The sequence below is a fragment of the Macaca fascicularis genome, chromosome 16 (assembly GCF_037993035.2).
Source record: "Macaca fascicularis isolate 582-1 chromosome 16, T2T-MFA8v1.1".
NCBI classification, from domain to species: Eukaryota; Metazoa; Chordata; class Mammalia; order Primates; family Cercopithecidae; genus Macaca; species Macaca fascicularis.
The window spans coordinates 7,050,141-7,073,480 of NC_088390.1; the positions used below are offsets into that span (position 1 = coordinate 7,050,141).

The 23,340-nt window shown below is 54.2% G+C and overlaps 3 protein-coding genes and 1 long non-coding RNA gene across 15 annotated transcripts; 3 read left to right on the forward strand and 1 right to left on the reverse strand.

The window, feature by feature from the left end:
• The first annotated feature begins 183 nt into the window (after positions 1–183).
• RNASEK (ribonuclease K) lies at positions 184–2,073 on the forward strand. Its single transcript, XM_065532646.1, has 3 exons — positions 184–308; positions 1,210–1,286; positions 1,684–2,073. The coding sequence occupies exons 1-3, from the start codon at positions 231–233 to the stop codon at positions 1,823–1,825; spliced, it is 297 nt and encodes a 98-aa protein (XP_065388718.1). The 5' UTR covers positions 184–230; the 3' UTR covers positions 1,826–2,073.
• A 264-nt stretch (positions 2,074–2,337) lies between these two features.
• On the forward strand, positions 2,338–5,061 carry BACC1 (BPTF associated chromatin complex component 1). Of its 10 annotated transcripts, none has more exons than XM_074018416.1 (6): positions 2,338–2,418; positions 2,602–2,818; positions 3,319–3,420; positions 4,042–4,232; positions 4,451–4,555; positions 4,798–5,061. In XM_074018416.1, the coding sequence occupies exons 3-6, from the start codon at positions 3,347–3,349 to the stop codon at positions 4,860–4,862; spliced, it is 435 nt and encodes a 144-aa protein (XP_073874517.1). In that variant the 5' UTR covers positions 2,338–2,418; positions 2,602–2,818; positions 3,319–3,346; the 3' UTR covers positions 4,863–5,061. The 10 variants fall into 10 exon arrangements, with proteins under 10 accessions (XP_073874517.1, XP_073874519.1, XP_045231421.1 ...); XM_074018418.1 differs by having other exon boundaries at positions 4,802–5,061; XM_045375486.2 differs by having other exon boundaries at positions 2,602–2,696.
• LOC141408750 (uncharacterized) lies at positions 3,363–7,206 on the reverse strand. Its single transcript, XR_012425193.1, has 3 exons — positions 6,920–7,206; positions 4,610–4,929; positions 3,363–3,559 (listed from the first exon to the last, which is right to left on the reverse strand). It is a non-coding gene; the product is annotated as an uncharacterized lncRNA (long non-coding RNA).
• Positions 7,207–10,593: 3,387 nt separating this feature from the next.
• Positions 10,594–22,337, forward strand: BCL6B (BCL6B transcription repressor). 3 transcript variants are annotated; one of them, XM_045375484.3, is made up of 9 exons: positions 10,594–10,642; positions 11,204–11,394; positions 11,625–11,846; positions 11,943–12,290; positions 12,618–12,742; positions 14,006–14,170; positions 14,254–14,384; positions 14,499–14,636; positions 21,965–22,337. In XM_045375484.3, exons 2-9 carry the CDS (start codon positions 11,216–11,218, stop codon positions 22,046–22,048), a joined length of 1,392 nt encoding a protein of 463 aa, XP_045231419.1. In that variant the 5' UTR covers positions 10,594–10,642; positions 11,204–11,215; the 3' UTR covers positions 22,049–22,337. The 3 variants fall into 3 exon arrangements, with proteins under 3 accessions (XP_045231419.1, XP_005582751.1, XP_045231420.1); XM_005582694.5 differs by lacking the exon at positions 21,965–22,337 and adding an exon at positions 15,056–17,175; XM_045375485.3 differs by lacking the exon at positions 21,965–22,337 and adding an exon at positions 17,021–17,175.
• The last annotated feature ends 1,003 nt before the right edge of the window (positions 22,338–23,340 follow it).

Below are 23,340 nucleotides of genomic sequence, written 5' to 3' on the forward strand. Positions count from 1 at the left end.
CCTAGCTACAGAGGTCAAGAAGGGCTTCCCCAGGAGCTGTTTCGGTTTCGGACGGCGCCGTTTCCCGCGAAAGTCCTGAGAAGAGTCCAGCCTTGTCCTCCTGCCGCCCCCGGGCGGGATGGTTGAGGCCGGGGCCACGCCCCCTCTGCACCCCTCCGAGGGCATCCTGGGCTTTCTCCCACCGCTTTCCTCGCCCGCTTGCACCTCGGCGATCCCCGACTCCCTTCTTCATGGCGTCGCTCCTGTGCTGTGGGCCGAAGCTGGCCGCCTGCGGCATCGTCCTTAGCGCCTGGGGAGTGATCATGTTGGTGAGGGGACTCCCCAGCAAGGATCGGAGAGGGCCTGAGGGGCTCCGGGCTAGGAGGGTTGGGAGGCAAGGAAACTCTGGGCCGCAGGCAGGCCGGAGGGGCCGGGGATCTACAGGCCCCGAAGAAGGAGACAGACTGAAATTGAAAAATGGGAACTGTTCGAGACCAGCCTGACCAACATGGTGAAACCCCGTCTCTACTAAAAATACAAAAATTAGCCGGCGTGGTGGCGCGCGCCTGTAATCCCCGCCACTAAAGGAGGTTGAGGCAGGAGAATCGCTTGAACCCGGGAGGCGGAGGGTGCAGTGAGCCGAGATCGCGCCACTGCACTCCAGCCTGGGCGACAGAGCGAGACTCCGTCCCAAAAGAAAAAGAAAAAAGGGAACTGGAGCAAAGGGCCCTGGAGTGGGAGGAGCTGGGGCTGGTAAATGTGGAGACCCTTCAAGGTAGGATAAACAAGAGCGGGGTTCCTGAGAGATGCTTGAGTTGAATGGAGGACATGGGGGGAAAGAGTGCTTGTTCCAGAAATGGGTAGCTGGGCCTTGTTTTCCCAGTAATCCACCCACCGCCACTTCAAGAAGAAATGATACGAAGAAGTGCCGATTCTCCCTCCCCTCTTGCGCACTGTCCCGTGATGATGACGCCTCCAGGGAGGACGATAATCTGGGTTCCTGGGAGAGAAGGCTTGGTCACTATTCCTACCCTTGCCTCGGCCACTTGTCTCAATGTCACCACCTCACGCCCTGTTCCAGGTGGCTGAGTCCGAATCCAGTAACCACCACCTCGTTTTGGTTCATCTTAGGCACGGGTGTGGTAGCAACATTAGAAATGGGAGGGGTTTACGAAGTGAACTTGAGGTCAGGTGCCTGAATTCAACAACCTACCCATTCCCCTTTTCCAGATAATGCTCGGAATATTTTTCAATGTCCATTCCGCTGTGTTGATTGAGGACGTTCCCTTCACGGAGAAAGATTTTGAGTAAGTATTCGGGTGGGGGAGGCGGGCTGGGATCAGGTGGGAGGTGGCGAGGTCAGATTACGTCTGGGAGGTCGGGTGCTTGGGGCCCCTAGGTTAGGGAACAGGGAGAGGACAGCTGCTTTCTTGAGAATGTGGTTAGGAGCTAGGGAGTCAGACCTCAGCGGCCATTCCAAACCCACCACTTTAGGTGTGGCCTCTTTACGTATTTTACTTTTCTGTGCCTCTCAGTCCACCTCTGCAAAATGGCTGCTATGACAGATCTCACCCCATAGGATTGTCAAGAAGATTGAATAAAGTAATACACGTAACAGCGCCTAGACAGGTGCTGGGCACATACTGCTCAGCAAACGTTGGCTGCTATTAACGTTTGACACCTTTGCTTCATTCCCACCCCCAGGAATGGCCCCCAGAACATATACAACCTTTACGAGCAAGTCAGCTACAACTGTTTCATCGCCGCGGGCCTTTACCTCCTCCTCGGAGGCTTCTCTTTCTGCCAAGTTCGGCTCAATAAGCGCAAGGAATACATGGTGCGCTAGGGCCCGGGGGCCCTTCCCCGCTCCAGCCCCTCCTCTATTTAAAGACTCCCTGCACCGCGTCACCCGGGTCGCGTCCCACCCTTGCCGGCACCCTCTGCGGGACTGAGTTTCCCGGGCGAGAGACTGAATCTCTTCTTCTCCCATCTCTGGCATCCGGCCCCCGTGGAGAGGGCTGAGGCTGGGGGGCTGTTCCGTCTCTCCACCCTTCGCTGTGTCCCGTATCTCAATAAAGAGAATCTGCTCTCTTATGCCCTGTGTCTGTGCTTCAGTGGGGGCGAGCACGGGGCTGAGGCTGGAGGTCGGCCTCTGCCTGGGGAGTCCCGACCCCTGAGCGGAAGTGGAGTGAAGTGGTGCGGAAGTGAGGCGAAGGCTTCCCCCTTGGCCTGGGCGCGCCAAGCTGTCGAAGCGACTGCATCTGATGGGGCGGGGAGCCACAGGGTTGAGCCTATCCGCTGCGGGAAGGGCGGGACTTCCTGCGCGGGGGCCTGAGCCGCTCCGTCTCCCTGCTCTCCGTGGTCCCGGCTCGCGTGTAGCGGCGGCGGCGGCGTCTCCGTGAGGAGGCGCGCGGGGCCATGACGTCAGCGTCCACAAAGGTTCGACCTCCCCCGCGGACAGCGCTCCCTGGCGGCCACGGGAGGGCGGGCCCCCCACTTGGCTCGCGGCTCTTCCGCCCCGGGCGGGGGGCGGGCGGGAGCCGAGCCTGGGGTGGGGCTAGGGGCTCCAGGCGGGACGGGGAGGGCGGGCGCCGGCCCCCCGTGACGCTGCCCCGCCCCCAGGTCGGAGAGATCTTCTCGGCGGCCGGCGCCGCCTTCACGAAGCTCGGGGAGCTGACGATGCAGCTGCATCCTGTGGCCGACTCTTCCCCTGCGGGGTACGTGAGCCCGGACTGGGACGTGGACGCTGAGAGCGGGCGCTTGGACTCGGTCACAGACACGGACCCTCTCTAGCACAGGGACAGACGTTAGTTTCCCTTTGTGCCTGGCACAGCACAGAGTAGGTGTTAATAAATGATCGTTGGATGAGGGAATGAATGACAGATAAAAATACAGACAGGCCTATGGCCCAGACTCCTATTTCACAGTTCTCCCTGCTGCGAACGGGTCGACCACAAACCACCGCCACTCCCAACCACCCCAGTTCATGGAATTCCCCCAGACGGCTGCAGGCTGTTGGTGGGTCTGTTTGAAAAGCCCTTCTTGGCGAGTTGGTTTCAGTGTGCTGTGTACAGCAGCCGTTTAACGTTCATGGTGGAAAGGGGTGTCTAAGGTGGAGGTGGTTGTGATTTCTTGTGATTGGGGTCCTCCAGGTTCCCGCAGGGCCCTCAAGAGCTTCCCGCCCGTCCCCCGCCCCTATGGAGGACCTCTTTATGCATCCGTGGAAGGGGTCCCAGAAGTCGGAAGGAGGCGGCTGGTTGACTGTGGGATGCATAGCCTGTGGGCTGGCTCCACACCCCCCCTCCCATTTTTGCTATCCCCCCTCTCCCCTTCTGACAGTGCGAAGTGGACGGAGACGGAAATAGAGATGCTGAGGGCTGCTGTGAAGCGATTTGGGGACGATCTTAATCACATCAGCTGTGTCATCAAGGAACGGACAGTGTGAGGGAGGGTGGCTGCCAGAAAAGGGCGGGTGGGCAGCCTTCTTCCTCCTTACCCAAGGTTCCATCGTCCTCAGAACTCCTTTCCAGCTCAGCTGCTTCCCTACTTTGTCACTAGTTTTTTAGAATGCCCTTGAGAACTGAAAGAACAGAATTGTCACAGTTGGTCAGAAGTTCCTAAAATGCTGTGGTAGTCCTTCCAAGAATGTGAATTTAGGTTGCCTGAGATGCTCAGTTATTGTATTTGATGATGGAAGTCCCCTGGTTATTTATATAAATTTTGGGGGACTCCACTGCAGTGTTTCCAGGGATATGGTGATCCTGAACTAGTTGATCAGTAAATCCCAATCCACCTGTAAATCACCAAGCCTTACCCGATGTCTCTCCCGGAAGAGAATGAGGAGATGGGCCTTTCCCACTACTCATCTCAGGGACTCCACTCTCCACATTCCACCCACCCTGAGTGAGTGTAAAACTTTGGGAAAGTGAGAACCCTCCCAATGGGCTGGGGCCCCGACCTGGATTCTTTTCAAGGGACTCCCAGAACCCCTTCACCTCCCCTCCCTTCTTCTGTTAGTCTCTCTGATGACTCCTTTCCTAACCTCTTCTCTCTTTTCTTCAGGGCTCAGATAAAGGCCACTGTGAAACGCAAGGTATATGAAGATTCTGGCATCCCCCTTCCAGCTGAGTCACCCAAGAAAGGGCCCAAGAAGGTGGCATCTGGTGTCTTATCACCTCCTCCAGCTGCCCCTCCTCCCAGCAGCTCCAGTGTCCCCGAGGCCGGGGGTCCCCCCATAAAGAAACAGAAGGCCGGTGAGGGCTGTGGACTTGCTACCTAGGGGTTAAAAGTCCATCTGAGGTTCAGTGAGAGAATTGGGCCTGGGTCAAAGAAGGGTCAAGCTCTCTTCCTGTCCCTGTGGAGGTTCCCAGAGAGGGGCAGAGGGGAGGGGAGGCACGAAGCTTTGGGAAGCTCGGGGCTGGGGGAGAGGCCGTCAGGGGAACCTAGAACCTAGCTTATGCCCCCTTCCCAGATGTGACACTCAGTGCTCTGAACGACTCCGACGCCAACAGTGACCTGGTGGATATTGAAGGGCTAGGAGAAACTCCTCCAGCTAAGAAACTCAACTTCGACCAGGGTAGGAGTCCTCCTCCTCCCACACAGCTGACAGGGTGGGGGAGAAAGGGCTCACCTGGATGGCAGGGCACGGTCTCCGCAGGGGCCCCTCCCTCGTACAGGGGTTTCGGAAGAGAAGGTGCTCTCATACACAGCGCAGGGCATTGGGTCAGTACGTAGCAGGGTGTTTCAGGGAGCTGGGAGTGGCCTCGGAAGCACACTGGGGGCTCGCTCCATCTCGGCCCATTTTACTTCCTGTTCCAGACAGCCTGACCCTGGATTCTGGCCTTCTCATGACCTCTGCTGATCCTCCTCTCCTCTCCTGCTGAGCCTTCCACCTCTGACCTCTCACTGTTCACGCTGGACCTGTGGATCTCCTGGGACTCCGAGCAAGGCCTGCACGAGAGAGGGCTGAAAGGCTGCTGGGGCTGCCACCTCGCTGTGCCCGCATAAGCATCTGCCCCCGACCCCCTTGACCTTCATCTGATGGACATTTTTATACAGAAAACAATAAAGATTTCCCTCTCAGCTTCGTGCTGTCTGCTTAACATTATTAGCAGGAGAGGGCTGTTCCCTCTTCTCTCCTCGGCCCGTGGGGGCTCAGCCCCTCCTCGGTAGTTTTCACCACCCTGCCTGGAGCAGCACAGCCAATATTGGCAGACTTGCTTCCCTGTGCCAATATTTCTGTGCTGCTAGAGCCAGGGAAGCTGGGTGTGGGTAACAAAGACCCCACTTTGTTCTCTTGAGGCAGAACGTGCTCCCAGGGTCTCTGGCCGTCAGTATTCTTGAAACTCTCCTGGAGATTTTAGAGGGGTGCTTACATACCCCACCCTCTCCTTCCCCACCTGGCAAGAAGTTTGTCACAAGGCCCCAGATGTTTTTTTGTGTCACTTCTCCAGGATGGCCTCCCAGGGCCAAGCCTCGGCGGTGCCTCCCCCACCCTCGCTCTAACACCACAGTGTGGTTTGGACGTGGCCACAGTGCCGTACAAACCACAGTGTGCTGCTGGGGCGGGAGCAGGACCGGGGTGGGCTGAGAGGAAGAGAGCACACAGCAGTGCCGGGAAGACCCCAGCACCGCCTCCAGGAGCGGGGGGATAGAGAAGCCTTAAAAGGCAAACATGGCCCCCAAAAACGTTTGGGAGGAACCAGGGACGGACTGAGCAGGCAACTGGAAGGTGATGGACCACAGGGATGAGCTCATAGTATAGGAAGACTGGACCATCTTCCCTTTGTAGGAACTCAGCTCAGGGGATCCCTAGGGTGGGGTCAGAGGCAAAAGAAATAGGCAATGACTGGGGGGACCAATACACTGCCTCCTGTCTCAGCAAGGGCAGGGACCCAAGGTTTCCTGTGTCCGTCCTTCCTCTCCCGGGGTCAGAACCCAAGAGAAAAGCAAGGAGAGACAGAGGGCCAAGGCCAGCAGGGTTGGGAGTTGGCAGTCCAGAGGTGGTGGGGCCGGAACATGGCTGGGAGAGGGGGGCCGGAAGTCGCCCTGGGCCCTGGGCCTGCCACAAGATGGAGGCCAAAGGCAGGAAATGGAGACCAGGGGGAAGGGGAGCAGCAGAGCCCAGGAAGAGGGCCATCTGGACCTGGGGGGCCAGGTATTCAACCCCCAGTGCTGTTCCCACTCCCCAGGGCCCCCCAGGACCCGAGCTGGCCCCCACAGCCACATCCATCAGTCCATCCACCAGGCCAGGGCAGGCGGGCCCACCCCAGGGAGCCACGTTTAAGCTGAGACAAACATGGCTCTCCCCACCCCCAACTCCAGGCCTTCCCTCAGCCCTTTCCTCCTGTCCAAGACTTGATTTTTTAAAAATACCCCTCGGAAAGCAAAATCCAAGGACCAAAATCCCTTCTGCAAATCAAAATATGACCCTCTAAAATCCAGAAGTTATCTTCTCATATCCCATCGCATCTTTTACCACCCCCTCTTCCGACACACCCCCCAAAACTCTTAGCAATCTGAAAGATCTAAGGTGGTGTATGTAAGCAGTCTTTTTAGGCCCCCGAAGATGCCAGAGCCCTCCCGGACACCCCTATCTGTCCTCCATCAAATCTTGCCAAGGCCGCCTGCTCCTCCACCACCCTCCATAGCCCCCAAGCTAACAGTTGCCCCCAGCTCCCACCTCGGCAGAGCCTTTGTGGGGGGTGAAAGAGAAATTAAACACTATCCTAACGGCTGGGGATGTTGGGGGGCTCTCTGGTCTCAGCCTTTGGTTTCCGTCTGGGGGGCTGCAGTTTAGGGGTGTAAGAGAAAGCCTCTCCAATCATCCCCCCAATTCCAAGACTGACAAAGCCAACCCCACCCCAGCACGCACCTCCAAACCTCCCCCCCAACCGCCACGTCTCTCCTGAAAACAGAGGACACTTCCCTCCCCACTTACCTCAGCTACTCTCCCCTGAGATCCTGGTCCCCTATTTTGAAAAGAGCAAAATTTAGGGTGCATCCCTCACATTTGGGGTGCAGGAGAAAGGAACCGCCCCAGTCGCATCGCTGGCCTCCTTCCTCTCGGCTGGCTCAGGGACTGGGGAGTGCCCTGGGGAGGGGGCACCCCCACAAGAGAGCTCAGGAGGGGTTCCTCCACTCCCAGTCAGAATTGGGGACACCCCCCCAAAACCCGTCCCAGCCCATCCGTCTCCAACTCGGCGGGAGAGGCAGCTGCAATGCCCCAGTCAGATTCACCCAACACTACATTCCTCACCCCATCTAGAGGGGTCCCAGGGTCCCCAAAAAATCCCAAAAAAATCTAGGATGTTGGGAGAACGGTCCTGGACTAGCTCCCCAAATTTGGGGTCCTCAGATACCCCCGTTTTTTCAGGAAAATTCCGTCTTTTGCCTGCCTCCCGCCAGCCCTGCTCTGTCCCGATGCCAATTTTGGAAGTCACTCCCTCCTTCCTCCTCCCCGTCTCTCCAGGCCCCCCCCACCGCTCGGGGGCTAGGGTCCAGGACACCTGGCTTCCAGACCGGGGGGAAGCACTCCTCAAAGGGCTAGGGGCCAGGAGGTCAAGCTCATTGCCCCTGTCTTAAGGAAGCAGGAAAGCCCGTTCCTCCCTTCCCCTCCCCCCTGGCTGGTCTCCGTGGTGGTTTAGGAAAGCCTGGAGGATTGGAATCTGCCATTGCTGTTGCACAGGCAGTTTTTTTTTCTTGGGTTGGGGGGGTGGGCGGTGGGAGGGAGAGAGGGGAGGAGAGCCGAAGAGAGAAGGGACCCAGGCGCGAAGAGCTGGCCTGGCTTACCCTGTAGCCCCGGCTGCCGTGGGGAACCCCTCCCCCCCATCTCACCCACACTCTCAGTCCTCTGTCTGCTTTCTGTTTGGGGCTCATCCTAGAAAATCAGGGTACAAGAATCACCTCCTTGTACCCCACCAGCACCCCTCCTTGCCACGCTTCCAACAGCACTGCCCTCGTCAGGGGTGTCCACTTTGTGAAGGGACACCCCGTTTTCCTCCAACTTCCCCCAAACTAAGGGGTGCTCCCTTAAGAAATTGGGATTCAGAGCCTGAAACCGCCTTTTCTCCCTCACTTCTCCCTCAAGCCACATAATAATAAAAGGAGATACCACACCCTTTCCAAGTTTCTCCCTTCAAATCCTGGGCTTATTTGGGGGTTCACTAAAGAAACTTCTCGAATCTGGGGTGAGAGGGTACTATAAGCAAAAGACATCCCAAACCAGGGTCCCAATTACGTGAACCCCCAAATCAGTCTCACCTTATGATTATCCCTTAGCTTCACCAAAAGCATCCAGAGTGACAAAACACCCCCAAAATAAGGACACCCCAGAACTTTAGTCTCCTGTCCTCGCGGCCCTCACCTTGTTTCTCCCCCAGGGAAAAAGCTTCTTGGGTATCCATAGATACACTGGAATACCCCACGTCTTTCCACTTTGTGGAACATGAGTTTCCACAAGACTCAAATACAAAAGTTTGCTCCCCCCTCCCCAGACGCCCAATCACAGATAGCCTCGAACTTGCTCCCAGCTTCCTATAATGTTCCACCTCAAACTAATTTTTAAAATTCCAAATTGAACTTCTTATCCCCCAAATCTAATCTGAGCCTTGAAACGTAGATGGCACCCCAAAATAGACTGCACCCCCAAATCGGCATGAGTACTTTGGTTCTGCTGATAGTCCAAAATGACACAGATGAGCACAATCTCCAAATTGTGGGTGTCAGAACCCACAGAACTAATGTAGCTTCAAAGTCAGCCCCATACCTGAAACTTACCATATAGGCCTCAAAGGCTGAATGCAGCCACCGGTGCTCACAATCAAATCAACACCCCATAATAAACAGGCACCCCACAACTGACCAAATAATACTCCATCCTGATGCCAGAGGGAGCCCTTAGTCTAATTCTCATCTCCAGGCTGGGCAGAGACCTAAATAACCCTCACATGTCAAAGCCACCTCATCGTCACCTCATCGTCCTGAATTTCCCAATTCCCGGTTTCTCAGCTGTTCTTTCATGCATTCAAATAAAGACACACTCCGGTCTGAAGGCGAGGGCCCCCGGCCTGATATCTAGCCTCATGGACCATGGCCGGTCAATCCTGGCCGACTGTACACTCTTCCCAGCCCAAATCCGGGGAGCTTCTGCCTTGCAGCTGGATTCAGCTCTAGCACCCCTTCTCCAAATGAGCTTTGCCTTGCCTCCCCGCAATGTCTCCCGAAACAAAATATGAGGGTGTGATCCATGCCCATCTCTCAGATCAGGGACTTCAAATTAGGGTTGTTAAGCCCCCTCCTGCCCTCTCTCCCTTCTCCTCGTTTTCCCTTCTCTTGTTTACCCCACCCAATTTTAATATTAATGTGCAATTAAAAGTCACCTCCAAAGACATCTGGGTAGCAGTGTCTAGCTTAATTCGAAAAGAAACCCGGAGTTCCCAGGCTCAGGTCCCCCTTCTTGTCGCACCCATTCCCCTGGCTCCTAAAGCCCACGATTTCTCACCTCAGGTAGGAACCCCAGCCTGAGGAGAAAGTCCCCTCGGTCCCCTAACTCTAGCTCCCTCCGCCCAACCCTAGTCCCCTCCTAGGAGACAGAGGTGCAAAATAAACCCGCGCAAACGGGAGGAGGCTAAAGGTTTCAGCCGCCCAGACCGAATGGATCCTGCGCCCGGGTCTGAGCGCACCCCCGGCCGGGTGGAGACGAGGGGCGAGGCGAGGCCAGTGCTCGGCCGCCCCCTCGTGGAAGGAGCCGCACATTGCAGAGCCTTGCCTACTTGCCGCGCTGGACCCCGGCGTCCCGCCAGCCTTCAAGCGTAGCCGACGGGCGGGTGCCCGAGGCCCTCCTGAGCTGGGATTGGGGGAAAGCGAGCGGGCTTTGGGCGGGAGTCCGTCTCTCTGGATCCCTACAAGGACTCAGAAGAGAGTCGGGAGCAAGATAGGCCGGACGCCTGGGTCTCCCGAGCGTCTCTCGCCCCTCCACCCCCACCTCGGGGCTTTCCCCACCTCCTCGAGGGGAAGCAGCTGGCGGAGCCGTCCGGTCGCAGGACAATGGAAGGAAACCGACTAGAAATCATATCCGCCCTCTCCCTACCCCGCCCGGCCAGAGCCCCCCTTTTTGTAGGCCCGGGTACAGGAGCCTGTCATTCACACCACACCCTCCCCCGTCTGAGACCCCACAGGAGCCCACTGTCGTCTGCCCAAACCTGCTTTCTCGTTGGGATCCCCCTTTTCTCCCTTAACACAGTACAAGAAGGGGAGAGGGGGTGCCGTATGCACTTTGCTCCTGGCAAACCCTCCCAAAAGCCAAAACACCAATTTTCACTGGCCCAGGCCTTCCGACGACTCAGACTCCCGTATTTCCAACCTCGATATCCCTAACCTCCTCCCCAATTCCAATATCCCCGTCCTCGTGTCCACTTGCAGTGACCCAAGACCCCCTACGTTACGACCACCCCTTGTTTCTGAGGTCCCGCCCTCGAGACGGAGACCCCGCCCTGGGCTCGCCATCTGGAGAGCGAGGGAGGAAGGAAGGATACAGACCCAGGCGTTCACCCCACCTCCACCCCCGCCCCCGACATCCCGGCCAGATAAAGGAGCCCAGGCCAAGAGGGGAGAGAGACCCCGCCCCCCTTAAGAAGAGAAGACGGGCCCCTGCAGGACGGGGGTAAGAACAAGAGATTGAGGGAGCCAGACTCCTGGGTCCCCCAAGAGGGTTGGAGCTCGTGTGGAGCTTGCCATCAGCAAGCCTGAGCCCCAGAAACTGGGCTAAGCTAGGGATCTGGGGACTAGATAGGAGTCGCAGAATTCCGTAGTTCGGGGGAGAGAGCCTCGGCTGGGGTTTGGAGGTGTGTGGACGTCAGGCCGTCAGATCTCTAGGCAGGGTCGGACACCTGAGACACAGGCGGGCAGAAGGGAGTGGCGGTGCTGGAGGGGCACTGGGAGTCGAACCCAGGGCGATGGGCGCGGGATTCCCCACGCTCGCCAACGACGCAGCGGTGTGGAACCTTCAGCTGGCTCCAAGCGCTGTGGGATCTGGAAGAGGCAAGGGAGCGAGGGTGTCGTAGAGGGTATAATGAACAAGAAGAATTAGGAGGGAGGCTGCGTGTGCCGGGGCTAGGGGCTGGAGGCCCTGGCTCTAGCTGCACCACGGAAGGAAAAGGCAAACAGAGGAGGGAAGGCGTCTTAGAACTGCCTGGATCCAGAGCACTTTCCACGGCCTCTACAGGCCTGCGTCGCTATGGGTTCCCCCGCCGCCCCGGAGGGAGCGCTGGGCTACGTCCGCGAGTTCACTCGCCACTCCTCCGACGTGCTGGGCAACCTCAACGAGCTGCGCCTGCGCGGGATCCTCACTGACGTCACGCTGCTGGTTGGCGGGCAACCCCTCAGGGCACACAAGGCAGTTCTCATAGCCTGCAGGTTCGAGGGGTGGGGCAGGGGCGGGGCCAAATGGGAAAGGGGTGGGACCACAGGGCCTTTGAAAGGGAATCCGAAGCCAAGTCTTTCAGAAGCAGGAGGAGGAGCGTCCGAGAATTGGGGGCGGGGTGATAGTGAGGAGGCGGGACTTTTCAGGGGGCGGGGCTTCCTAAAGCGGCGCGTGTCTCCCTTGGTTCCCCAGCTCCTAAGGGACCTATCTGCTCTCTCTCCAGTGGCTTCTTTTACTCAATTTTCCGGGGCCGTGCGGGAGTCGGGGTGGACGTGCTCTCTCTGCCCGGGGGTCCCGAAGCGAGAGGCTTCGCCCCCCTACTGGACTTCATGTACACTTCCCGCCTGCGCCTCTCTCCGGCCACTGCACCTGCAGTCCTTGCGGCCGCCACCTATTTGCAGATGGAGCACGTGGTCCAGGCATGCCACCGCTTCATCCAGGCCAGGTGAGGGACCCCGGCTCAGCGTTCTCTGTGGGTGAGGTATTAAGGGCAGAGGCAGAGATTAGGCAATGGCACTAACGTTCATCACACTTTCCCCAGCTATGAACCTCTGGGCATCTCCCTGCGGCCCCTGGAAGCAGAACCCCCAACACCCCCAACGGCCCCTCCACCAGGCAGTCCCAGGCGCTCCGAAGGACACCCAGACCCACCTACTGAATCTCGAAGCTGCAGTCAAGGCCCCCCCAGTCCAGCCAGCCCCGACCCCAAGGCCTGCAACTGGAAAAAGTACAAGTACATCGTGCTAAACTCTCAGACCTCCCAAGCAGGGAGCCTAGTCGGGGAGAGGAGTTCTGGTCAACCTTGCCCCCAAGCCAGGCTCCCCAGTGGAGATGAGGCCTCCAGCAGCAGCAGCAGTGAAGAAGGACCCATTCCTGGTCCCCAGAGCAGGTACAGAGTCTAGAACCTCAAGAATTTGTCAGAGCTGACCTCAGCTAGAAGACAGAATCATTGGGCCTTCGTGGTCAGGAGGAAGGATGAAGGGAAATAGGGGGTGCATTTCAGAGACACTAGCTCACCTTAAGAAGCTGGCCAGAGACCAGGTTTATTCAGCAGGGTGGCACTTGGGCAGTACGATGGATGTGGCTCATTGGTCAACAATATTGGCTCACCTCCAGAGGGCAGGCCTTTGGCTCCAAATTTCCCAGGAGAGAACCCCCATCCCCCATCCATACAATCTCTTTTAACCCTTTCCCCTGGGCCTTGCCATCTGCCTAGGCTCTCTCCAACTGCTGCCACTGTGCAGTTCAAATGTGGGGCTCCGGCCAGTACCCCCCACCTCCTCACATCCCAGGCTCAAGACACCTCTGGATCACCCTCTGAGCGGGCTCGACCACTACCGGGTAAGAGACCCTCTTTCCTGGCTTTTCTCCCATGACTGCTCCAGGCAAGTTTGTGCCAAAAAAGCCCCCCAGAAAGGCCTATTCCAATGGTTCCTAAACTTTATTACAAATTAGAATCACCTAGGAAGCTTTTAAACTCTCACCGCCCAGGTCACACTCCATAGACTGAAATATCTGGACCTGGGAACGAGTCATCAGTATTTTTCTAAAGCTCTCCAAGTGCTTCCAATGAGCAGCAAAGTTTGAGAATTTCTGGCCTATCCTCTTTCGGAGCTGAATGATCAGCCCAAAGCTTGTCAGGGCCTCTCTGGCAGGCTGTCATTCAGAGTGGTGCCGGTGAGGAGGAGATTTTAGCCAGGCACGGTGGCTCATGCCTGTAATGCCAGCACTTTGGGAGGCCAACGCAGGAGGATCACTTGAACCCAGGAGCTCAAGGCCAGCCTGGGCAACATAGTCAGACCTGGTCTCTACAAAAAATAAAAATAAAAATTAGCCAGGCATGGTGGTGCGCACCTGTAGTCCCAGCTACTCAGGAGGCTAAAGTGGAAGGATCGCTTGAACCTGGGAGGTGGAGACTGCAGTGAGCCGATATCACACCACTGTACTCGAACATAGGCAACACAGCGAGACCCTATCTCAAAAAACAAAAAAAACAAAAACAAAAGAAAAAAAGGAGGAGAAACTGAAAACTCCTCCCACTAGCAGGGGCCTCCACCTACCACTGCTTTTTTTTTTTTTTTTTTTTGAGATGGAGTCTCACTCTATCGCCAGGCTGGAGCGCAGTGCTGTGATCTTGGCTCACTGCAACCTCCATGTCCCAGGTTCAAGCGATTCTCCTGCCTCAGCTTCCCGAGCAGCTGGGACTACAGGCGTGCGCCACCACCACGCCCGGCTAATTTTTGTATTTTTAGTAGAGACGGGTTTCACCGTGTTGGCCAGGATGGTCTCCATCTCTTGACCTTGTGATCCGACCGCCATGGACTCCCAAAGTGCTGGGATGACAGGCGTGAGCCTCCGCGCCTGGCCACCACCACTACTATTGAAGAGGAGATTAGCTGAGTACTCAAGTCAGAAGGATGTGGAGTCAGATCTGGCTCATCTTACTATCTCCTTACTTGGCCTTGAGCAAGGCGAACCAGCCCCAGAAGTCTTAACAATAAATTGGGAAAAAGAAAGCCCGCTACTGCGTGATTTGAGGTTTCAGTAGTACCTAGATAGCCCTCATTAGTAACTATGGTTGCCCTTACCCACTCCCCTTCCCAGGAAGTGAATTTTTCAGCTGCCAGAACTGTGAGGCTGTGGCTGGGTGCTCATCGGGGCTGGACCCCTTGGTTCCTGGGGATGAAGACAAGCCCTATAAGTGTCAGCTGTGCCGGTCTTCATTCCGCTACAAGGGCAACCTGGCCAGTCACCGCACAGTGCACACAGGTAGGGGAGGAGAGGGCCCTGGCCGTCCAGCCCACAGCTGTCCTAGGGCAGAGTCCCTGACCCCCCATCTTCCCTGCCTCCAGGGGAAAAGCCTTACCACTGCTCAATCTGCGGAGCCCGTTTTAACCGGCCAGCAAACCTGAAAACGCACAGCCGCATCCATTCAGGAGAGAAGCCCTATAAGTGTGAGACGTGCGGCTCACGCTTTGTACAGGTACGGAGCCAGCCTCCAAGTGGCTTCCAAGGCAAACCCACAAGAGGTGGGGTGGGCCAATAGGGAGGGATCTGTCCCTCTCAGAGACAGGACTTGAAGTCTCCTCCCTCCCAGGTGGCACATCTGCGGGCGCACGTGCTGATCCACACGGGGGAGAAGCCCTATCCTTGCCCTACCTGCGGAACCCGCTTCCGCCACCTGCAGACCCTCAAAAGCCACGTTCGCATCCACACCGGAGAGAAGCCTTACCACGTGGGTACCCAACCTGGCCTGCCCAGTGCCTTAGAATTACCTCTGCTTTGCCGAGGGGTGGGTTCTGAGAGGTGCAGGCCTGGCTGTCCCTGGATCCTTAGAAATGAGTGGTGGCCGGAAGAGTCCAAGCAAATAAGGGATGGAGGCTGGGAGTAGGGATGGGCGGGTATAGAAGTGATGCCTCTGGGCTGAGCGCTGTTTTCTCAGAGAGGAGCTACAAGCGGGAGAACCTTTGCTAAATAAGGCAGGGTCTATCCCGTCAGCCACCCCTGAGGATTTGGATGTGAGAGTCAAAGAGCTGATCTTCCGCTGGACAGTTCCCTCTTGGGCGAACTGGACAGGCCCCCCCTCTGCCCCGGCTCAACACCTAAAAGGTGATTGTGGATGAGGCAGGACCTGACCCAGCTGTCCTCCCACAGTGCGACCCCTGTGGCCTGCATTTCCGGCACAAGAGTCAACTGCGGCTGCATCTGCGCCAGAAACACGGAGCTGCTACCAACACCAAAGTGCACTACCACATTCTGGGGGGGCCCTAGCTGAGCGCAGGCCCAGACCCCACTTGCTTCCTGTGGGTGGGAAAGCTGCAGGCCCAGGCCTTGCTTCCCTATCAGGCTTGGGCATAGGGGTGTGCAAGGCCACTTTGGTATCAGAAATTGCCACCATCTTAATTTCTCGCTGGGGAGAGCAGGGGGTGGCAGATCCCGGCTAGATCTGCCTCTGTTTTGCTGGTCAAAACCTCTTCCCCACAAGCCAGATTGTTTCTGAGGAGAGAGCTAGCTAGGGGCTGGGAAAGGGGAGAGATTGGAGTCCTGGTCTCCCCAAGGGAATAGCCCTCCACCTGTGGCCCCCATTGCATTCAGTTTATCTGTAAATATAATTTATTGAGGCCTTTGGGTGGCATCAGGGCCTTCATTCAATTGCATTTCCCACTCCCCTCTTCCACAAGTGTGATTGAAAGTGACCAGAAACACAGAAGGTGAGATCACAGCTCTGCTGGCAGAGATTACTAGCCTGGGCTCTCTCCTTTGGCTTGGGTATTTTATATTAATTCTGTCATAACTTTTATCCTTAGACTTGTTCTTGTTTGCTTGTTAGTTTGTTTAAAATGGAAAAAGGGGTTCTCTGTGTCCTGCCCCTGTAATTCTAGGTCTGGAACCTTTATTTGTTCTAGGGCAGCTCTGGGAACATGCGGGATTGTGGAATTGGGTCAGAAACCCTCTCTGGTATTCTGGATGTTGTAGGTTCTCTAGCAGTCTAGCAATGGATGCAGACTTTCTCTGTTCTTCAAGGGTGATAGGAACCATTATATTGAGCCCAAAATGGAGGTAATAATAAATGCCTCCTGGAAGCTGTGGGTGCAGGGGATTCTGTATCTAGATTCTGTATCACTCCAAGTGGAGGCTGGCAGCTTTTTCTGCAACATGGTCCAGAATCTAAAATGACCCATTAATCTGGTCACTTGGATTTGGCTCTACTGTATTCATCTATAATGGCAGAGACCCACCAGGGCTCAAGTTGAGTCCATCGTCCTCCCACGGGGGCCTGTTCTTAGCACTGAGTTCATCGCTCCATGGGGGAGAGATCAGACATTCCTTATCAGAGATGATGTGACTTTCTCTGACTCTGCCCAGTCTCTGTGAATGTTATGACCTAGGGAAGAATCATGAAACTCTTTGGCTTGATTAGATGGTGAAGAGTGTTAACCCATCCTTTACTAGAGGCATCTGGGTTTGAATGTTACTTGGGGCTCTCTCTATTGAGTTGAGCCCTTCTTTAATAGGTTTTGGATATCTTCTGGCAAGTGTCCAGATGCCAGAACCTTCTTTGCCTCTAGAAGTGATGGTGCTTGGTAACCTTACCTTATAAAAGCTGGGTCTGTGACCTGGTCTTCCCATCACTGCATTCCTGTCTGGAACCAGTGAATGCGTTAGAACCTTCCATAGGAAAAGAAAAGGGGCTGAGTTCTATTCTGGGTTTGCTGTAGTTTGGTTGGGATTATTGCTGGCATTACAGAAAAGATTGGCTAGCTGATAGGCCAAAGGCCTGTTCTAGTTGACCAAGTTTCAAGTAGGATTAAGAGGTTGGTTGAGGGGTGCCGTTTCTGGTGTAGGCCGGGTAGGTAGAAAGTTAGGAATGGGGTTGCCTCTTGGCTGGGTGGAGGCTCTGAAATGTTAGAAGATGTCCTGAAGCCTTGATTTGTAGTTCTGCCCCTTGTTGCCCTGGGGCCTATTTGATTATGGGACAAGGGTAGAAAGTAAGAAGCACTTTTGAATTTATGGGGTAGAACTTCAAGGATAAGTCAGTTTTAGTGGCTGTCACCTGGGGACTAGTGAGAAAGCTACTCTTGTCCTTCTTCCCTCTTTCTCCCCATGACCCCATTGCAGAATTAAAGAAGAAAGAAGGGAAGGTGGAGGAGTCTGTAAGAAGGAACCATGATTTATATTTAGCAGATTGGATGGGCAGGTGGAGAATGCCTGGGGATAGAAATGTTAGATCTTGCAAGATGAGATCCTTGGAATAAAGAAGCCTGTCTGTGCTGCCTGCTGTGTCCTGGGTTCTTGCCTTCGGGTCTTGGGGAGCGAGGAACAGAGCTCTTCCTCCTGGACAACATCTGGGATTCTGTACCATTCTGCTGTCCCTTCCCACCAGACCTTTTAAACGGTCCTCGTTGTCCCTTTCCCTGCCCTTGCCTTCCTGCTCATTGTGTAGGAACCAGTGACTTCATGAAGTTTCTCCGGAGCCACCTGCATCCTGCTGCTCTGAAGTCACTTCCTGCCTGAGGTGTGGAGGCGGCAGGGAGAAACCGGGAAGCCACTAATAATATCAAGAGGCTGGGGCGTGCATCTGTGCTAGGGATCTTAATGCTCGGGACATGCCTCCATCACCAAGGAAAATGGATAGGATTTTGGTTCCCTAAGGACCACAGGGGCTGGCGGTGGCACTGAGAAGACTGAGTTGGAACTAACGTGCCAGCCCACCCTCCCCCAGCAAGGGTATCTTGAATCTATCCAGGGTCCAGTGCATGCATCTCTCTCACCCTTTCCCCTGTCCTGTATGTGTGCTGGGTGCGGAGATCACTAATTTTGATGTCACCTCCCTCTGGGCCTTAAATTCCTCGTCTGTGGAAAAGTCAGTTACCACGATCTCTGCAGCTGCCTCCCACATTGAAAGTTTGTAGTTGTCTTAGTCCGTTTTCTGTTGCTTATTATAGAATACCTGAATCTGGGCAATTTCTAAAGAACAGGAATTTATTTCTTACAGTTACGGACACCGAAAATTTTGCCCAAGGTCAAGTGGCCACATCTGGTGATGCTCTTCTGGTTGGAGGGGGCTCTCTGCAGCGCAGGGTATCAGCTGAGGGGTAGCAAGTGTGCAAACATGGCCAGCTCAGGCCTCTCTTCCTTTTCTTATAAAGCCACCAGTTCCCCTCTCATGATAACCCATAATCCAAGAATGGCAGAGACCCCAGGATCCAATCATCTCTTTGTTGTTGTTGTTTGTTTTTGTTGTTGTTGTTGTGAGATGGAGTCTCGCTCTGTCTCCCAGGCTGGAGTGCAGTGGCGTGATCTCAGCTCACTGCAAGCTCCGCCTTCTGGGTTCACACCATTCTCCTGCCTCAGCCTTCTGAGTAGCTGGGATTACAGGCACCCGCCACCACACCCAGCTAATTTTTGTATTTTTAGTAGGGATGGGTTTCACCGTGTTAGCCAAGATGGTCTCGATCTCCTGACCTCGTGATCCACCCACCTCGGCCTCCCACAGTGCTGGGATTACAGGCGTGAGCCACCGTGCCCGGCACCTGATCATCTCTTTAAAGCCTCAGCTCTCAATACTGTCATGTTGAGGACCGAAAGTTTCCATATGAATTTTTGGAGGAGACATGCAAACCATAGCATTCTGTCCCTGGGTCCCCAAAACTCATGTGCTTCTCACATACAAATACATTCATTCCATTCCCGTAATCCCAAAGTCTTCACTCATTGCAGCATCAAAGACTCACCTGTGAGCTAGTTATCTATTTCCAAGTTATGAAACAAGTTATCTACTTCCAAGATATAATGGTGGGAACAAGCACAGCGTACACTTTCCCATTCCAAAAGGGAGAAATTGGCAAGAAGAAACAGGTGAAACAGGCCCCAAGAAAGTCTGAAACCCAGCAGGGCCAACATTACACCTTTTCTATTTTTTTCTTTTTTGAGACACAGTCTAGCTCTGTCGCCCAGGGTGGAGTGCAGTGGTACAATCTCGGCTCACTGCAACTTCTGCCTCCTGGGTTCAAGCGATTCTTCTGCCTCAGCCTCCCAAGTAGCTGGGATTACAGGTGCCCACCACCACACCCAGCTAATTTTTGTATTTTTAGTAGTGATGAGGTTTCACTGTGTTGGCCAGGCTGGTCTCGAACTCCTGACTTTGTGATCTGCCCGCCTCGGCCTCCCAAAGTGCTGGGATTACAAGTGTGAGCCACCGCGCCTGGCCAACATTACATCTCAAAGGTAGAGGATAATCTTTTTTGACTACATGCGGAGCCTCCTGAACACAGGGTGGGAGTTGGCTCCCCAAGGCTTCAGGCAACCCAGCCCCTATAGCTTTGGTGGGTGGGTTGGAGTCTGGTGCCTGAAGTTTCCTGGGAGCGGGGTGGGGCACTGCCTGCTGCCTGTGACTCCAAAGTTCTGGGGGCCTGGTGGTGGTCCTGCTTCCACGGCTGTACTAGGCATTGCCCTCCTGGGGACTCTCTGCATTGGCCTTGTTCCTATGGCTCCACCAAGGACTACCCCAGGGGGGGACCCTGCAGTGGCCTCGCTTCCACAATTCCAACAGGCACTGTCCTGGCAGGCACTCTCTGAGGCAACTTCAACATCACATTTCTGCTGGGCATTGCTCTGGTGGGGGTTCTCTGCGGTGGCTCTGCCCCATGACAAGTCTCTGCCCCGGCCCCTAGGCTTTCAACAACGTCCTTTGAAATCCGTGTGGAGGCTGCCAAGCCTTCACAGCTCTTACTTTCTGCAAGACTGCAGAATTAGCACCACAAGGATGCAGTAAAGGTCTATGATTTGCACCTTCTGGAGCTTCAACACAAGCAACATACACACACACACATAAACACACACAAAAAAGCAACACCTGGGGCTACCTAAGCTACCACCAGGCTGGGGGGGGCCACAGAGTGCTACATTGGGGTGTGGGGTGTAGAGTCCTGAGGTTGCCCTGGGCAGTGAGCCCATGGAGAACACGCAGGTTTCCCCTGAAACCCTCTGTCCTCCAAGGCCTCTGGGCCTGTGATGGGAAGGGGCAGCCTCAAAGACCTCTGAAATGACTTCAGGGACTTTCTTCCATTTTCTTGAGGAATAGCACCTGGCTCCCTTTTAGCCATGTTAATCTTTTTAGCAAGCAGTGGCTTGGCCACACCCTTGGATTCATCTCCTGAAAACGCTCTTTCATTCTCTACCACATGGCCAGGCTGAGAATTTTCCAAATTTTTCCACTCTGTTTCCCTTTTCTCTGTGAGATCATCATAAGCAGTTAGAAGAAACCACACAGCAGCCTCAGCATTTTGCTGCTTAGAAATTTCTTCTGGCTGCCAGATACCCTAGTTCATCACCCTCAAGTTCAGCCTTCCACAAAGCCCTTGGGCATGGACACAGTTCAGCCAAGCTCTTTGCCAGTTCGTAACAAGGATGGCCTTTACTCCAGTTTTCAATACCTTGCTCCTCTGTTCCATCTGAAAGCTCACCAGAATGGCTTTTGCTTCCATATTTCTTTTTTTTTTTTTTTTTTTTTTTTTTTTTGATGAAGTCTCGCTCTTTCGCCCAGGCTGGAGTGCAGTGGCACTATCTCAGCTCACTGCAACCTCCGACTCCCCGGTTTAAGCAATTCTCCTGCCTCACCCTCCCGAGTAGCTGGGGTTACAGGCGCGTGCTACCATGCCCAGCTAATTTTTGTATTTTTAGTACAGACGAGTTTCACCATGTTGGCCAGGATGGTCTCAATCTCCTGACCTCATGATCTGCCTGCCTCAGCCTTCCAAAGTGCTGGGATTACAGGCGTGAGCCACTACGCCCAGCTGCTTCCATATTTCTATCAACATTCTAGTCCCAAACACTTAACCAATCTCTAAAGAATTCCAAGCTTTTCATAGTCTTCTTGTCTTCTAAGCTCTCACCAGAATCTAGGCTTTTTCTAGCCTACTCCTCCAAATGCTTCCAGCCTCTGTCCATCACCCACTTCCAAAGCCACTTCATCATTTTCAGGTATTCATTAGCAGCAATACCCCACTTCTGGGTACCAATTTTCTGTCTCATCCGGTTCATTTTCTGTTGCTTACAACAGATTATCTGAAACTGGGTAATTTGTAAAGAAAATGAATTTATTTCTTACAGTGTGGAGGCTGAGAAATCCAAGGTCCAGGGGCCTCACCCTCGAGTGAGGGTTTCCTTGCTGATATGGGCTCTCTGTGGTACAGGGTGTCACATGGCAAAGAGGGCTGGGCATGCTAATGTTCTAGGTCAGATCTCTCTGAAAAAGCCAGCAATTCCTCTCCCATGATAACCCATTAATCTATTAACCTATTAGTCCTTTATGATGGGGTTAGTCTGTTAACCTATTAATCCACTATGGTGGGCTAATTCATGGGGATTCATTAATCCATTAATCCCATCCAATCCCCTTTTAAAGGTTCCACCTCTCAGTACTGCCATGTTGGGGATTAAGTTTCAATATGAGTTTTTGGAGGTAACATTCAAACCATCGCAGTGGTTCTTTCTCAATCTTTTTAAACCCATGACCTGGATTTGATTTTTTTTTTTTTTTTTAATCAAAAAACAAAAACTAGGCCAGGCGTGGTGGCTCACGCCTGTAATCCCAGCACTTTGGGAGGCCAAAGCAGGCAGATCATCTGAGGTCAGGAGTTCGAGACCAGCCTGACCAAAATGATGAAAGCCCGTCTCTACTAAAAATACAAAAAATTTAGCCGGGCGTAGTGGCAAACACCTGTAGTCCCAGTTATTCGGGAGGCTGAGGCAGGAGAATCGCTTGAACCCAGGAGGTGGAGGGTGCAGTGAGTTGAAATCATGCCATTGCACTCCAGCCTGGGCGACAAGAGCAAAACTCCATCTCAGAAAAAAAAAAAACACTAAACTAAAACCTTCCTTCACCTCCCACTACAGCAGCTTATCCCCTGTTGAAAATAAGACCAATAAGACCAGCTAAGCTAACATTACTTGGCTCCTGCTGCATGTCAGGACATAAACTAAGCATTTCAGTGCATGGATTTTCTAACTGAACCCCACGGGCAACCCTTAATAGTAGGTACTATTAACTCCAATTTACAGATGGGGAAACCCACTGAGAGATTCAGCATCTTGATGGAGTTAAGCAATGAAGCCAAGATCGGAACTGTGGGCCGGGCACGGTGACACACACCTGTAATCCCAGCACTTTGGGAGGCCAAGGCTGGTGGATCACTTGAGGTCAGGAGTTCGAGATCAACCTGGCCAACATGGTGAGACCATGTCTCTACTAAAAATACAAAAATTAACTGGGCGGTTGTGATGGGAGCCTGTAATACCAGAAACTCAGGAGGCTGCGGCAGGAAAATCACTTGAACCTGGGAGGCGGAGGTTGCAGTGAGCTGAGATCATGCCACTGCACTCCAGCCTGGGCCACAGAGCAAGACTCCGTCTCAAAATAAATAAATAAATAAAAGACTGGAACTGTGATCTGATTCTAAAGACCGAGTTCTTAATCACTATGGAATACAGCCACACCAATTTCTGCATCTTTGGCATATTCCCCACCAGCTGACATTTTGACTCTTAGAAAGTATATGTGTGTATTATTGATGATTACTTTTATTTCCCACATATAAAATTATTTAAGGCTCAATATGTTTTTTAAGACTACACAGCCTCCCTCCCTACCTCCGCTTCTTGTTTGCTGCTTTCCCCAGTAATCTGGGAGTGAACCTTGAGTCCACAGTTTCCAGGTCAGGGTCTGGGAAGTATGGCTTATAATGAAGGAACAGGAAATCCAAGCCGTTGGTGTTATGGAGACTGGGAAGGACTGGGGAGTGTTTGCTAGGGGCCTGAGGACTAGTTGGGTAAGAGGGGGCTGACTGCTCCAGTGGCCGCGGTCATAGTTTCTCTCTTTAGTCTACCCCACCATCAGAGCAAAAAAGGTGGTTAGGAAGTGGTTGTTACTAGAGGGCAGAGGAAAAGGTTCCAGCCCCAGTGAGGAAGAGGCAGGTGGTGGTGGTGGGGCCCGGCCCTGTGTGAGCTTACAGCCGCCCTTCCTCTCCTCAGTTATTTTTGGTCTCTGTGACCTGTAGGTTTCCTGTTAGTGGGAACAGAAGTGACAGGAACGAGTTCCCACTATAGAAATGAACGCCGGGAGTCCAACTCATTCCCCTTCTCTCTTCCCTTAGCCTTTGAACTTCTCAGGGATCCAGGCCTCTAAGACTGCGTGTTAGTGGCTTCAGGCGCTGCGCCAGACACTTCCTTTGAGTCTCATCTCCTAACCCCTCCCCTATCCCCAGTAGGGCCTTGCAATTCCTGGACCCCTCGTTAAAGCAAGACAGTCTTTTCCTCTGCAGAACCAGTTTACCCACCAGTAACCCTTCCGTGTGGCTCTGGGTGCTGAAATGGGGAGGAGTTGGCCGCCAGGTGAACAGGAGACAGAAGCACCCCGGAAGCTTCCAGGCAGTCCCCGC

What these genes read in the sequence shown, in the direction of transcription:
- RNASEK (XM_065532646.1), top strand. Translation starts at nt 231, where the DNA reads ATGGCGTCGCTCCTGTGCTGTGGGCCGAAGCTGGCCGCCTGCGGCATC. An exon ending in CCTGGGGAGTGATCATGTTG is followed by an intron (nt 309 to 1,209) that starts GTGAGGGGACTC and finishes CCCCTTTTCCAG; the next exon opens with ATAATGCTCGGAATATTTTT. An exon ending in TTCACGGAGAAAGATTTTGA is followed by an intron (nt 1,287 to 1,683) that starts GTAAGTATTCGG and finishes TCCCACCCCCAG; the next exon opens with GAATGGCCCCCAGAACATAT.
- BACC1 (XM_045375486.2), top strand. Translation starts at nt 2,398, where the DNA reads ATGACGTCAGCGTCCACAAAG. An exon ending in TGACGTCAGCGTCCACAAAG is followed by an intron (nt 2,419 to 2,601) that starts GTTCGACCTCCC and finishes CCCCGCCCCCAG; the next exon opens with GTCGGAGAGATCTTCTCGGC. An exon ending in GTCATCAAGGAACGGACAGT is followed by an intron (nt 3,421 to 4,041) that starts GTGAGGGAGGGT and finishes TCTTTTCTTCAG; the next exon opens with GGCTCAGATAAAGGCCACTG.
- BCL6B (XM_005582694.5), top strand. Translation starts at nt 11,216, where the DNA reads ATGGGTTCCCCCGCCGCCCCGGAGGGAGCGCTGGGCTACGTCCGCGAG. An exon ending in CACCGCTTCATCCAGGCCAG is followed by an intron (nt 11,847 to 11,942) that starts GTGAGGGACCCC and finishes CACTTTCCCCAG; the next exon opens with CTATGAACCTCTGGGCATCT. An exon ending in GCGGCTCACGCTTTGTACAG is followed by an intron (nt 14,385 to 14,498) that starts GTACGGAGCCAG and finishes CCTCCCTCCCAG; the next exon opens with GTGGCACATCTGCGGGCGCA.